The sequence below is a fragment of the Gavialis gangeticus genome, unplaced genomic scaffold (assembly GCF_001723915.1).
Source record: "Gavialis gangeticus isolate Ggan-Ray unplaced genomic scaffold, GavGan_comp1, whole genome shotgun sequence".
NCBI classification, from domain to species: domain Eukaryota; kingdom Metazoa; phylum Chordata; order Crocodylia; family Gavialidae; genus Gavialis; species Gavialis gangeticus.
The window spans coordinates 71,556-86,650 of NW_017729003.1; the positions used below are offsets into that span (position 1 = coordinate 71,556).

General features: G+C 41.7%; 1 protein-coding gene across 7 annotated transcripts in view; it reads left to right on the top strand.

Annotated features, from left to right (window-relative positions):
• The window catches only part of LOC109290924 (ankyrin-3-like), a 106,955-nt gene that overhangs the window by 70,738 nt on the left and 21,122 nt on the right, over positions 1-15,095 (top strand). For 2 of the 7 annotated variants that reach the window (XM_019507744.1, XM_019507749.1), the window contains 4 exons: positions 1,408-1,551; positions 4,611-4,701; positions 9,160-9,535; positions 13,995-14,093. In XM_019507744.1, the coding sequence (XP_019363289.1) occupies positions 1,408-1,551; positions 4,611-4,701; positions 9,160-9,535; positions 13,995-14,093 (710 nt within the window). Of the gene's footprint in view, positions 1-1,407; positions 1,552-4,016; positions 4,702-9,159; positions 9,536-13,994; positions 14,094-15,095 lie in introns of all 7 variants that reach the window. The other 5 variants (XM_019507746.1, XM_019507747.1, XM_019507750.1 and 2 more) reach the window with 3 other exon arrangements.

The following is a 15,095-nucleotide window of genomic DNA, read 5'->3' on the forward strand; positions in this document are numbered from 1 at the left end:
TGCCTCTGTAGTAGCATAACTAGGACTGAGTAAGCAGGGCATCAGCCCCTGTGCCAACTATGAGAGGGTGCCAGAATCCCATAGCTCCCTGCCCCTTCCCCACTCCAGGAGTCTTTGACACAGTGCTGTCTTACACTGCCCTGGCCCAGCCATAGTTCAGAGAGCTGGTCAGCACACACTGCACCAAACTATGTCTGGGGTGAGTGGAGCAAACAGAATGGTGCTTCTCACCCCCCTTCCCCCAGGGAGCCTTTGCCAGAGCAAGCAATATGCACTGGGGGCACTGTATGCATTGGGGGCACTGGGGACTGGTGAGGGGCAGGGGGAGGGGATCAAATAGGGTACCAGGAACAGCTGCCAGGGAGTCCAGCTCTGAGGCTGCTGTTGCCAAAATGAATTCTGCTACAGCAGCAGAGGCAATAGCCTAGGCAAGTAACTTCCTTTCCCCTGACCCACATCTCCCCTTACCCCCTGCCAGTGGTCAGCATATCCATATCCCTCCCCACCCCCAGCCCAGGAGCTCATTATGCCTCTGTCTCTCTGAAACAATTAGTCCCTAAGGTGCCATGATTACTTTCTGAATGACAAATCTAGTAGAAGAATATTTGGTTTCGATAGTAAGAGGATATATTCTTTAAAACCTTCTGGCCTTAACCATTTATATTTAACTAGCAAATTGCCTGTCAAGAATGATGGCAGGGACAGAGGGGATGGAGGGGGGATGAGGCCGGTGCTTTGCCTCCACCACTCCATGCCACCATTGCGTCCAAAGAGCAGGGCTGGGGGTTGGGGGGGAAAGGCCAGCTGTGCTAGCCTCGCCCCCCCCACTCCATCCCCTCTCTGGCCCCATACCACACATCCCCTGCTCTATCCCCTCCATCCCTGCCATCATGGCGGCACTCTGTCCCCACTGTCATTCCTGATGGGCAATTCACCCTGCCTGCAGCACTGGCTGGAGCCATGCCCCGCAGGAAGACACACCCCCTAAGACCCATTATAGACAGACAGACAGACCGACAGACAGACAGATGGACTAAGCCTTTTATATATATGTATAGAATGATGTGATATAAAGACTCATATTGAATGGAAATCTCATGTAAGTATGCAGCAGAATGATTTCTTAAGGAAACTAGTCATAGAATCATAGGGCAAGAAGGGACCCTGAAGCATCATCAGGTCCAGCCCCCTGCATGAGTAGGAAAGACATCTGGGGTCAGGTGACCATCCAGTCTTCTCTTGAAGTCCTCTAGGGTAGATGATAGCATACCTTTCCAGATTTAAACTGAGGCAGAAATATAGGTCAGCAACTTTTAACATATCTAGTATGAATGGGACTGAGAAAAATAATTGGACAACTCATAATGGCAGATTTTTTTCTCACGTTTCTATCTTTTTTTTTTCCAGCTGATGCCTTAACCTCTGTATTGACAAAAATTAATCGAATAGATATTGTGACCCTGTTGGAAGGACCAATATTTGATTATGGAAATATTTCAGGCACCAGAAGCTTTGCAGATGAAAATAATGTTTTTCATGATCCTATCGATGGTAATTGAATTCTATGCCCATTTTTAATCCAATGACACATCTACTCATACAAGAAACCTACGTGAAATATACCTGAAATAAAAAGAGTAAATTAGGAAGGATTCATTTTATTTCATTTTAAGATATTTTCCTTTCCAAAATCTCAATTTTGCTACCAGCTTGAACATTTTTACTTTAAGTTTTAAAATCTCACGTGTGTGATAATCATACAAAAATGTCATATGTACTTGTATTGTATTCTCAATTTTCATTTCATGTAAGTTTTACATCTCAAAGCTAAGGGTCTGATCCTTGCAATACAAATATAAGTAAAGTTCTTCCCACTAACTTCAGTGTAGCTAAATGAGGACCAATGCCTTGTTCTCCTTTAATTCACAAATCAAGGATCATATATACACAGATCATACATACAATTAGATACTTGCTTATGTAATAAAAATATGTTTTGTCTGTAGTTTGTATGATACTTTCCCCAAATTACCTAAAAAACTATATTAATTGGTTTCATTTCCATAGACAAGACAGTAGGACATTTAAAAAAAGAAATAATTGGGTGTTTGGTAATGGCATATGGTAAAAGAATTTATGCTTTACCAACGTGTAACTTTTAAACAAATGAATTCCAGTTTTTCATTATTTTCATTTGAAACCTTAAGAAATTACATAATTTTCTATATTTACAATAGCAGCTTAGAAGCAAGAGAATGTTTAGTTTTCACATGAGAAAATATCTATTTCACTCATCATATTCAGTGAAAATATACAATAGATTTCACCCTGCAAATATGTAATGGAATTATAGAATAAGTTGCATTCATTATGAGTTAGATAGAAGTCAAGAACTGCAGGATAAATAGAGTTCTGATTTATGCAACAGAATTCCCATAAGCAAACTGTGGAGATACTAATTACAGTTACTTTTGTTGTTAAATGATTGATCTTTTAGATGCACTGAGGGCAGGCATTGGCACCTCATCTCTGATTTTGATCTTTGTCAGTCACAACATATTGTGTAGAGTTCTTTAGATAAGAATTAAATGCTCTTAGATGCAGTCTCTTCCTTTTTTATTTTATTTATACGTATACTGATGTCTTAATCTTTTCTCTTTAAATTAGATGAAGATTCTCCAATGTAAAGCACATAATTTCAGCATATCTCTATTATTAAGTAGCGTGATTGGTCATTGAATCATTGCATTGCATATATAATTTTCTGTTGACATTTTAAGAAAGTTCCTCTTGAAACGTTGTTTATGACTTTTAATGATAACAGCAAAGTGTTTTAGGGAGGAAATGTGCTTCTCTGCAGTTGCTTTTTGTCTCTCCTCCTCTCTTCTCTGAACTTGCCTCAAACTTCCTTTCCTCACCACGACCAGACCACGCTTTACCTTTCTCTCAGCTGATTCAAGAAAAAAATCTATAATTCACCTCCCTATCTAGACAGCACTTTCAGTTTAACCCTAAGACATTTCTTCCTTTTTTAAGCTATTGAACCTAATATTTCTTTGCTGGAGTATACATTTCATTGTCATTTGTTTGTGTATATTCAGTCTAATCCTTGAGAATGGTTTTTCCCATGTTTTCATTGGTTATCTTTTCTTTTCTTTCTTTATGTGATCAGTGTTTCTGATTGTACCCATGTCACCAAGATCGCTTCAGTCTCCAGGATCACCAAGATCTCCTTACTCACCACAATCCTGTCATCTACATAACTTTACTGTACCTGAAATTTTTATATAGATCTTCCCTTGTGATTTCTGTGTTTGCTAATCCTTTTGTTATCCTGCTTCTTTTTTAGATTTTTTTTCCTGCTGCATTTGAAAATCTCCTTTACTGTCCTCACTAAGATTCATTTGTATTCTTTATCCTTAAATCCATTTTATGGTGCAATGATTAAATTGGAGATACAGTGCTCCTAGTACACAGCTATTGCAAGTATGGTGTATTTTTTTAAACTGAGATATTGAAAATGTGGGCCTGTTCTAGAAAGATATTTGAAGAAATTGGTTGTCCTGCATTATGATCTACCTATTCCTTGAAATTATGGCGATTATGTTTGCAAGAACTAAAATAATAAAAAAAAAAGAAATGTTTATAATCTGGCTACAAAATACTATTTTGATATCAAAGGACAAACAACCCTATCCATTTTATTCATTTGCAGTCTCATACGGGAATGTGTTATAGCTATAAAATGTTAAAATGGCTGCAATTCAAATCATTAAAGGTTTACTGACTATTTTTTCCAAAATAGTCAAAAAGCAGTAGCTGCATTGGGCCAGTTATTTTAGCAACTCTATTTTTTGTTGCATCCATTTAGGACAAACCAGTAAATTACCAAATTTACATTCTCATTTTATCATACATTTGTCATTTTTTATATAGTTTATCAGTCATTTGACAGGTTTGCTTATTTGTTGCTCCATATTTCATTCCAGTCAGTCCAAATGTACTGTCTTCCTTAGGTTACCCCACCATTCAAGTGGAACTGGAAACTCCTACTGGGTTGCGCTTTGTGCCACCCACCCCTTTTCAACAAGATGATTTCTTTAGTGATATCTCTAGTATAGAGTCACCCCTTAGAACTCCTAGTAGACTGAGTGATGTGTTAGTAACTTCTCAGGGGAATATAGATGGTACAGCAACAGGACCACCAGTGGTGACTGAAGAAGACACAACACTGGAAGACAGCAAATTCAATTTTTCAGTGCCTAGAGAAGGAACAGTTAAAGATATGTCCACAGGCCAGAGCCAGTTGGAGGAAGTGGAACTTGATGATTATCCTCAGTATCTTGGTATTTATGCTGGGATGACGAAAGATGAGAAGTACTCAAAACAAATGCAGGGTGAAGAGCCTAGTCAAAGAGGAGTGAGAATTGAACAGCATGAGAGAGAAAAGTCTGGTACTGATGAGGAGATGACAGAAGAAAAGCTTAAATCACTATTTGAGGACATTCATCTTGAAGAAGGAGTTGAGTCAGAGGAGATGACAGAAGAAAAAGTATGGTCTATTCTTAAAGATGTTCAGCAAGCAGAACAGGAAATGTCTTCCATTACAGGTTGGCAGAGTGAGCCATCAAGTGTCAATGTTGAGCCACCAACACCAGGACGCAGAATAAGTGGTGAACTACTAGATCGGCTAGATGACAGGTAGGAGCCAGCTTATGAATATATATGTCTGGCTTCAATCAAGCCATCTCATGCTATTTTTCACCTCCAGGCAAAAATACATACATTTCTGAATAACTACAGAATTATGGAATTAGTTACATTCATAATTTAGTTTCTTTGTATTGTATTACATTTGTAAGTCAAGAACACAAACAAGCGAGTCCAAGCCCAGGAAAATAGAAGATAAAAAGTAAATACCAACTGTGGTTTGAGTTAGATCATTCTGCTATATCTTCATCTAGAAGTAAATGTTTTCACCTAATGCAGTAGCACAGCCTGGACTAGTCCTGCTTGCTATGTGCAGTGCATGCTAGCCCCAGTGTGGGGCTTGGAAATGAAACTGGCACAGGGTACACGCTGCATGAGGTGCTCATGCCAGAGCAGCTTTGTGCAATGGTTCCAAAGTATGGGGCCTGTCTGTGGGCCCAATCTGCATGGACCCAGGACTCTCTGGATTGGCCCCCATGTCATGTACTGTGTGGAGCATATGTGCCTGGTCTAGTCCCACACACTGCATGGAGCAAAAGCTGGCCCTAGCCTGGGGCTTACACTGTTGACTTGACACATGCCAGACCAACACTCAGGATCTCAATATTGTGCTGTTAGACAGGAGAGCATGATACAAAACTATACACACTCACTCACATACGAACTACACAAACACTCTATGGGTTCATACACAATTATATGCACATACATAAACACACAAACACACACTTTCATGGCTGTGTGTTAACACTAGGGGGTGTTTGGGGTAACTTTGTGCTTGGGGTTACTTGAGGTCAAGGTGCCCCGGGGTTACTCGAGGTCACCTGGTACTGGGGTGGAAACGAGGAAAAAAGCCCGGTGGCAAGGAGGAGACAGCCAGGAAACAGAGAGGCAAAAAGCTGGGAGATCAAAGCTGGAAATGAGGCAGAAAGAACTGAGGGAGAAAGCAGGGAAATCGAGGAGGAGAGTCAGGAGGTCAATAAGACAAAAACCCAGCTCGGGGTTTCAATATAACAAATTTATTAATCAGGCAGCACACTATACAGCCTCACGAAATTATTGGTGTGCGCGCGCGCGCACACACACACACACACACACACAGAATGGTAGCAGGAGTGGAAAAGCTTGGTGGAGGGATTAGAGTCAAGGTGTGTGGGGACTGAGTCCAGGTCCTTTGCTTGGGGAAGGAAGGTGGGTGATAGCTACCTATCCTGGACTGTGAATTGACCCTGATGGCTAGTCGGGGTCTTCTCCAACAAGGTATTGACCAGAGGGGGTCACTGGAAGGGCCTCTGGGTGGATATGTGGCGTGGTGTAGTGGTGGTCCAGATGGCGAGGGCGTCACAAAGAGATCACACTCTACCACCCCTTTTATAGCAGTGGGCTACCTGTGTCTCCTATGGGAAGGACATGTCCAAGCAAGGATAGTCCTGCTCAGATGCAGACGTGCAGATCCAGGTGTCCTCACTATCTGGTGGGACACAATGGTGGGTTGCTGGTTTGTGTAAGGTCTTTGTCTTCCAAATGTTAGGTTCCTATAGGTTCTTTATCTTTCAAATGCTGGGTCTTGTCTCTGTTTCTGGGTGAGGTCTGTAGTTTCTGGGTGAGTCAATGCAAGGCAATGGTCCAGTTGTTGAGTTGATTATTCAGTAGTGGCCTGCTCATTCATTCCCGTTCATCCAGGAACCAATTTCATAGATTTTCATAGATTTCATAGACATTTGGGCTGGAAGGGACCCTGGAGGATCATCAACTCCAATCCCCTGCCCCAGGAGCAGGAAGTCAGCAGGGATCATAGGATCCCAGCAAGATAAGCATCCAAATGTGTTTTTGAAGGCGTTCAAAGTGGGCTCTTGAACCGCCTCAGGTGGCAGTCTGTTCCAAACCTTGGGGGCTCCGACAATGAAGAAGTTCTTTCTTATGTCCAGCCTGAACCGGTCACAGTGGAGTTTGTGACCATTTGATCTTGTCGTCCCTTGGGGGGCTCTGGTGAACAGTTGTTCCCCCAGATCCTGATGAGCATCCCTGATAAGCTTATAGGTGGCCACCAGATCACCCCTGAGCCCTTTTCCAGGCTGATCACCCCTTTTCCAGGCTGAATAGCCCCATTGCTCTCAGCCTCTCATCATAAGGTCTGTTTTCCTGCCCTCTGATCATGCGCATGGCTCTCCTCTGCACCCTCTCAAGCTTCTCCACATCCTTTTTGAATTGCAGAGCCCAAATTTACATGATACTGGTTAGACATGAGTCACAGTTACAACCAACTATACAATAGGTTATACTCGGGCAGAGGACACAAGATGGAGGCTTGACATACAAAATGGAAATGTGATATTACTTGACATTACTTTACAGACACAGGCCTAAATCATATAAATTCAATATAAAACAGTAAAAATCAATACGAATATAATACCCCTGTTTACAATATAAAAGGGGCTTGCTACTATAAGGAAGTATAAGAACTTATCTTTGTTTACCTAGTACTATTTGTAATTACTTATAAGGAATAGAGAGGGCAGAGAGAAAGTCAGAAATGTTTGGGGAAGGGGAGGGAATGTATGCTTAAGTTTACAAAAAAAGAAAAACCTGTGGGGTTTGCTACAGCACTGCATGGGCCAAATTGGGGCAGCCCACAGCTTGCACTGCCTGCAGTGTTCACACTGGACTAGCCTCTCTCACTGGCTTCTGCATGCATATGATCCCCAGCAAATGGGGGACTTTGCTTGGGAGTTCATGGGGGAGGTTGTCAGGGGAGGGTTTGCTTGAAGAAAAAAAGAGAATTCTTTTCCTTTGACTTTTAGAGTTTAGGGTTTAAATTTTAAATTTGTTTAGTTAGGCTATGTTAAACACTGAATAGGACAGCTTTAGGTAAATAGAAAGCCAGGATGTATGTTCCTACTCCATAGGGAAGACTGAAACAAAAACACTAAAATAAAAAGAATGCAGGTAGAAGTTTAGCAGAAGGGTGGGACCCACCTAGCTTATTGCACTGAGTGCTGCATGGATGATTACCTCCCTTTGGGGCAGATTTCTTATGTGGGTATGTGATGCAAGGAGCTTCTGGCCTTGAGAAATTAGGTACATTCTCTCAAGACGGATGGCTGAACTTGAGCATCAAAGGGAAGCGGAGAGGGTCATAGAGGAGGCTTTCAGGGTTGAGCAGTCCCACCCCCTTAGCAGCTGGGAAGGATGAAAGTCTCAAGGAAGGAGGGAATCAAGCTAGGAAGGAAGGAAACAATCCTTTAGATGGCACCCACCCTGCAGTAAATATCATGGTATCCTCTTGCACCATGGTTACTCCTCTAGTTGGAAGGACCTCACAAGGTAGGAAGAAACAGGTAGCAATAGTGGCAGATTCTGTCATTGGGCATTTAGATAGCTGGATTTGTGACATCTAGGAGGACCACATGGTGACTTGCTTGCTGGTAGCAGATCTTATGAAATGTGCAGATAGGCTGCTACATAGTGCTTCGGAAGTGCCAGTGGTTGTGGTTCATGTGGGTACCAATGACATGGGAAAGTATAGCAGAGAGGTCCTGGAACCTAAACTTAGGCTGGTAGGAGGTTGAAGTCCAGGGCCACCACCATAGTGGAGTTACAGAGGAAATACGTACTGCAAATTTAAAAAAAAAAAAGTGGAAATCAGACCAAAAGAAAGCTAGCATGGTTTAATGGCAGAGTTGCAGAGGCAATGAACAGAAAAAGGCTTCTTTCAAAAGGCGACAGTCAAATCCTAATGAGTAAAATAAAAAAGAACACAAACTCTGGTAAATTGTAATAAGGCAAACTAAAAATGACTTTGAGGAGAAACTTGCTAGAGACCAAAAAGGTGACAATACATATTTCTTTAAATACATTAGGAGCTGAAGACCTACCATGGATTCAGTTGGCCTTTGCATGGTCAGGGTGTCAAAGGAGCGCTAGAGGATGATGAAGCCATTTCCAAGAAACTAAATATGTTCTTTGCATCTTTCTTCACTGTAAAAGATGTTATGAAGAGTTCCTCACCAGATCCATTCCTCCCTAGGAGCAAGTCTAGGGAGCTATCCGAATTGAAGTTTCAGTAGCTGAGGTTGTAGAGGAAATTGATAAACTAAACAATAGCAAATCACCAGGACCTCATGGCATTTACCCTAGGTTCCAGAAGGAGATCAGACTGGAAATTGGTAAACTCCTAACTGTAGTATGCAACCTATCACTAAAAATAGCCTTGGTGCCAGAGGACTGGAGGGTTGTCAGTGTGCCTCCAATATTTAAAGAGTGCCCTAGTACCAAGTACAGGAATATTAAGTAGCTAATATTCATAAACTGCATTTACGTGTTAATTTTCCTGTTTGTAAAAGGTACAAACTCATTAATATATGCATTGTTCTAACTTACATATTATTTAGTCTTTCTGAGAGTGGTTTAAACATTGTTTAATGTTCTATTATTTATCTTTTGTAGCCTGGACCAAAGTAGGGATTCTGTTACCTCATACCTTAAAGGAGAAGCTGGGAAGCTTGAAGCAAATGGGAGCCACACAGAATCAATAACAAATGCAAAGACTAAATCATATGTTCAAGAGTCTGTAAATGATGTGGGAAAACAGAGCAACAAAGAAACTGTGAAACCAAAACCCCAAAGTTCTGTCTGTGTAGAACAGCAAACATTACCATCCATAACCCAACAGAAATCTTTGGAAGAGGCCAGCAAACAAGCAGTAGATGAACCTAAAACATACATGCCTGTCAGCATGAAGATGAGCTGGACTACATCTGAAGATGGCAAGATGAGACCAAACATTCAGGAAGAGGAGGGAGCAGTAATGTCTGAACAAAAGGTATAGTATGTTCTGAAATAAATACCCTTCTAATTAAATACAGACTTTTTGCCATAAAGCCTTATATTGGAAGGTATAATAGTTACTAATTTTTCTCCTTCCATCTGTTCTATATCATTCCTTTACTAAAATAAAATAATGGAAAGTAGTAGTGGAAAGTTGAATCCTCAAGCCAAGACATATCAGAGCAAAGGGTAAAATAGTGTTGGGGGCAAAAAGGAGCCAAATTATAACTTCCTAATCTTCTGCCTGCCTGGTCCTAAGGCTCACCATACCTCCACTGTGATGTGCTAGTAGCTGATGTACTAGTAGCTGTGACAAGGATGCTGAATTAACCAGCTTCACTGGATCTGTGCCCATTGCCAAGTGCAGGTGGGTTCCACTGTTTTTGTGCCATCAAAACAAGCAGAGTGGGGCAAAGAATCTCTCTTCCCTCATTTCCAGGAAAATAAATATTTGGTTTCCTACAAATCTTCCAGATCTCTTCTGGAATTAATTTATTTCCATACTTTTTATACAACAGTGAAGATAAAAGTTGCTTGTATTTTTTCTTCTTTGATCTAAATCACTTATAATTAGTAGTTCATTGCTTAGTCTTGTGCATAGCAAGATACTTGAGAAGATGGGAAGAATTTCAGCTACAATACATCAGAAATAACAAAAAAAAGACATTAGTCTGAGTGGAAAAGTAGGTGGAAAAATGATGGCAGACAATTTTCATGCAAAAATGTGACTTAACATTGAGAATGAAAAGGGCAATTGAGAACGGGCTACACGATAGTAATGGGATTCAGTTGTTCATCTTTCAGTTTTAATTTCAGATTTTGTTACAGAGTATTCATGAATGTAGTGTGGCTATTTATTGGCTTGTATAGTAGAGGCCAGTGAACAGGTGGACACATCACATGCACTATTATCACATTTCCATTAACACCCACCCTTCCAGTTGACAAAGTCTTTAGAGAGCCCTCTGGAACATGGTTGAGACGCCTAGGCAGGGCAATGCTCAGTCAGCTTCCAGCCTGTTCCATCTTCTAAGAACAGACACTAGGGATGCCTCTTTCTCAAACCAGATTCAAATGATTTTCCTATTTTAAATAAAAAGGCAAAGAATGACTACACCATACTCTCTGTTAGAGTTCTGTAACAGTGTCTTGCCCAAATGGCAAGATTCCAGCTTGACTAAAAAAGGACAGTTCAAGCCTTCAGACAATGGCATTCACCAAGGGTAAGTCATACCTGACCAACCGGATTGTCTTCTTTGATGAGATAACTGGCTCCGTGAATACGAGGAAAGTGGTGCACATAATATACCTTAACTTTTGGAAGGTTTTAGATACTGTGTCTCACAGCATTATTGCAAGCAAGCTGAGGAAGTAAAAGTTGGATGAATGGACTGTAAGGTGGATAGAAAGCTGGCTGGATTTTTGGGCTGAACAGGTGATCAACAATGACTCAATGTCTAGCTGGCAGCCAGTATCAAGTGGAGTGCCCCATGGGTCAGTCCTGGGGCTGGTTTTGTTCACTGTCTTCATTAACAATCTGGAAGATGGGATGAATTGCAACTTCAGCAAGTTCAAGATTGACACCAAGCTGGGGGGGCGGGAGGGGCTGTAGTAGATACACTGGAGGGTAGGGCTAAGATTCAGAGTGACCGAAACACATTGGAGGATTGGACCAAAGCAAGTCTTCTGAGGCTCAACAAGGACAAAGGCAAAGTCCTGCACTTAGGATGGTAGAATCCCATGCACTGTTACAGGCTTGGGACCACCTGGCTAAGCAGCAGCTCCGAAGAAAAGGACCTGGAGGTTACAGTGGACAATAAGCTAGATACAAGTCAACAATGTGCCCTTGTTGCCAAGAAGGCTAACAGCATACTGGGCTGCATTAGTAGGTGTGTTGACAGTAGGTCTAGGGAAGTGATTATTCCTCTCTATTCAGCACTGGTGAGGCCACATTTGGAGTGTCCAGTTTTGGGGCCCCCATTATAGAAAGGATGTGGACAAGTTGGAAAGAATACAGTAGAGAACAACAAAAATGGTGTGGGGGCTGGGGCACATGACTTCTTAGGAGAGGCTGAAGGAGCTGGGTTTATTTAGTTTGGAGAAGAGAGGACTGAGAGGGGATTTGATAGCAGCCTTCAACTACCTGAAGGGTGGTTCGAAAGGGGATGGATCTAGACTGTTCTCAGTGGTGACAAATGATAGCACAAGGAGCAATGGACTCAAGTTGCAGCAAGGGAAGTTTAGGTTAGATATTAGGAGAGGGGTCGGCAACCCCTGGCACGTGTGCTGAGCATGGCACACGACCCATTTTGCTTGGCACGCCGTGGCCAGCCCTGGCTCTGGGTAGCTGCTGCCAATGACGGAGCCCAGGCTGCTTCCAGCAGGGCTTGCAGCATCCCAGGAGCAGCCCCGGCTCCCAGCTGGCAGCAGCTCCCCAGAGCTGGGGCTGGCTGTAGCCGGGAGGCTCCAAACAGCTGTGCCAGGCTCCAGCATCAGCTCCACACCAGTGCGTGCAGGCATGCCTCGGAGTGGGCAGTGGGAAAGGGGCCTGAGGCAATGGCAATGACTTCAAAATGGCAGTGGGGATGCTTTAACTAAAGCTCATTTGATTTTAGTTACCACCACCGTTTTGATTTATGGGATGCCAAATACACAAGATGCCGTGGGCTCTTTAATTAGAGAGGCTCTTTAATTAGAGACCGCTCTGGCTGTATTCATTTCCCTTGGAATATTTTTTTAGTCTCTTTAATGGGGCTTTTTTTATTATATAGATCAGGGCTGTCCAGTTTCAAGTGGAACCAGCAAGGGCTGGATGCTGTGGGAGCAGCACTAGCAGCATGCAGGGCCTATGGCCCCTGTTTACTCAGCACATACGTGTGGGTGGATGCTTCCCCCACCTCCCACTACACTGCATACACATGGGCAGGTGCTTCTTCATGACATGTCTTATCTTCAGTCCCACCTTGGTTTCTTGTTGGCACCACACTGCATGGACACCCGAAGCTGGCAGCTCCCCTAGAACTTCAGGTTGTGCCACATCATGCTGCCTCATCCCCTGGAGCGGGGGCATGCAGCAGAAGCCAGGGGAGGAAATGTGAACCCTGAGACCCCAGCTGCAGTTATAACCAGAGCAATAGGGACAGCAGCAGCCAAGTGGGAGCCCAGGGACTGCAAGTTATGTGACCTGTGTGCCAACCTTGATAAAGATCATTTTACAAATATTTCTTGTTGAATGCACGGAGCCGGATTCACAAAAAGAACAGAGTTTATTAGTAAATAATATTGCTGTTTCAGAATGTTAATCAGTATTTGCTTGGATATTTGGTTTATTTCTACATTCAGAAAAAAACTGGCCATTACAGGTCCAGATTTTCAGAACAGGGGTCATTCACACTCCTGCACTATGTGTGTAATTTCACTGGCTCAGATGCCCCTGTGCATGCTTCAGTAATTTTGCTAAGCCCAAAACCAGAAATGGTTTTTGCAGGCAGAGAAAGTGTTAGGTAAAGTGCAAACAAGATCAGATGCGCGCACACACACACACACACACACACACACACACACACAGTTTTCTGTTAGTGGCTGAAGATTTAATTTACAGTATTAATGTAATAATTTTTATATTTCTGCATTACTTCATTACTTTTCTGTAAGCACATAAAGTGTTTTGAATTAACCCTAAAAATATTAGTTGCAATTTAAAAGCTATTAAATACTGAATAGAAAAGTCATTTACTCAATATAATTCTACAAAGAAGCAATGGACTGTGTTAACTCCTTTGTGGATTTTGACCACTTTTTCATTCTTAATTGACTGTTTGATCCTGAGTATTCAGGAGTTAATTCAAATGATAACTCACAAATCAACAAGTTTCATTCCACCCTATCCAATTCTGGAGATTCAGGTTCCTATAGAGGGCCCTGACTCAGTGCTCACAAAAATCTTTGGCAAGACAGCCATGGACACTGGAATTAATCTAAAATTCAAAAACCATGAGCTGTTTGCTTCTTTGAGCAGGAAAAAGAGGAAAAATCTCTAACAGAGTACTAGATGTTTAGCATAGATTATACTTACACAGCTAAATTGGGGGCAAAATATTACAAGCAGTGTCAGCATGCAGTTTGTTTTTCTTTCATCCAGATTTGGAAATGGTATAATTATATGGAGGATGTGTGTGATTTACCTGGGAAGATAAATGTTGGGTACTGATTTTATTTGTCTATTGTGAAAAAAGCGTTTAAGATATTTAAGCTTTTAAGATATTTCATGGGTGACAAAGAGCAGAGGAGCCCTTACAGTAAACTAAAGGTCAGAATTGTAGGTACCACCTATATGTTACATACAGGATAAATTAATTTATGTTATAATTTTATTTTTCTTTCTGTGTTCCTGCTGAGAATGTTTTGTCTTTTAAATGTGTGCTATTAAAATATATTAAAACTGCATTTATCAGGAATTTAGTGACAGTGACATTGAGGTTCAGAGTGAGTCAAGCTCAGATGAAGAACAGAGAATCACAACAAGAGTTTATCGTCGGCGTTTGATTCTGAAGGTATCCTGTGGTTTTAGTTCCAGCTATACCATTAGCATGGACTTGGGCCTGAACTTGTGTTAATAATGTCACTGCTGGATATATTAAACTGCCTCCAGTAGTGTGCTTTCCATTACTGTTATGTATTTATAACTAAACTGTTAGGCAATCTTTCTTTGCTTACTCTCCAGGTTTATGTTTGCCTTCTGGTAGGAAACAACCACATTGTGGATGCATCTATGCATGCACCATTACTGAGCAGTAACTTAGGTAACTGAAAATTACTGTGCAGTACGGGCGCATATCTACATGTGCACACCCATACTGTGCAGTAACTATGGTGACTTATGCTGACTCAGGAGTAAATTTGTTACCTGCATAAAAAATTTGCAGGTAGCAAATTTACTCCCACGTACTTACTGTGCAGTAAGGCACATGTAGACGCCTTACTGTGCACTAACCCTGTTTGTGTGGACTCACTTGGGAGTAACTTTACTCCTAAATTGCTGCACACACAGTGTTACTGTGCTGCAGTGGCAGTTAGACACTAAAAACCACTTACAGTAAGTTACTGCACAGTAAATGCACATGTAGATATTCCCTGTGTGTCTTGTAGTGTCATTGTATTCTGCATGGCATGATAAATATGCAGTGAATTTGCAGTGTGACATATAATTGTATGAAAATACAGCTAACTGTAATAAAACTCCTTTGGGGTTTATGACCACTGTTCAAGTGTGTCTAATATGGATCACAGTATAACTAACTGCACGTAAGATGTATATGGTATTAAATATTTTGATTTATCTTTCTTTTGATTTGATAAATTATTAGTTATGAATATCCACCAACATTTGAGAATGGGTATTATGAGGCTAAAACCCACTAACTTTTGATGTAACTTGTAATGTAAAATCATAGTTTCATAGTTGGTAGGGTCGGAAGGGACCTGAGCAGATCATCAAGTCCGACCCCCTGCCGTGGCAGGAAAAAGTACTGGGGTCAAAGGACCCCAGCAAGGTG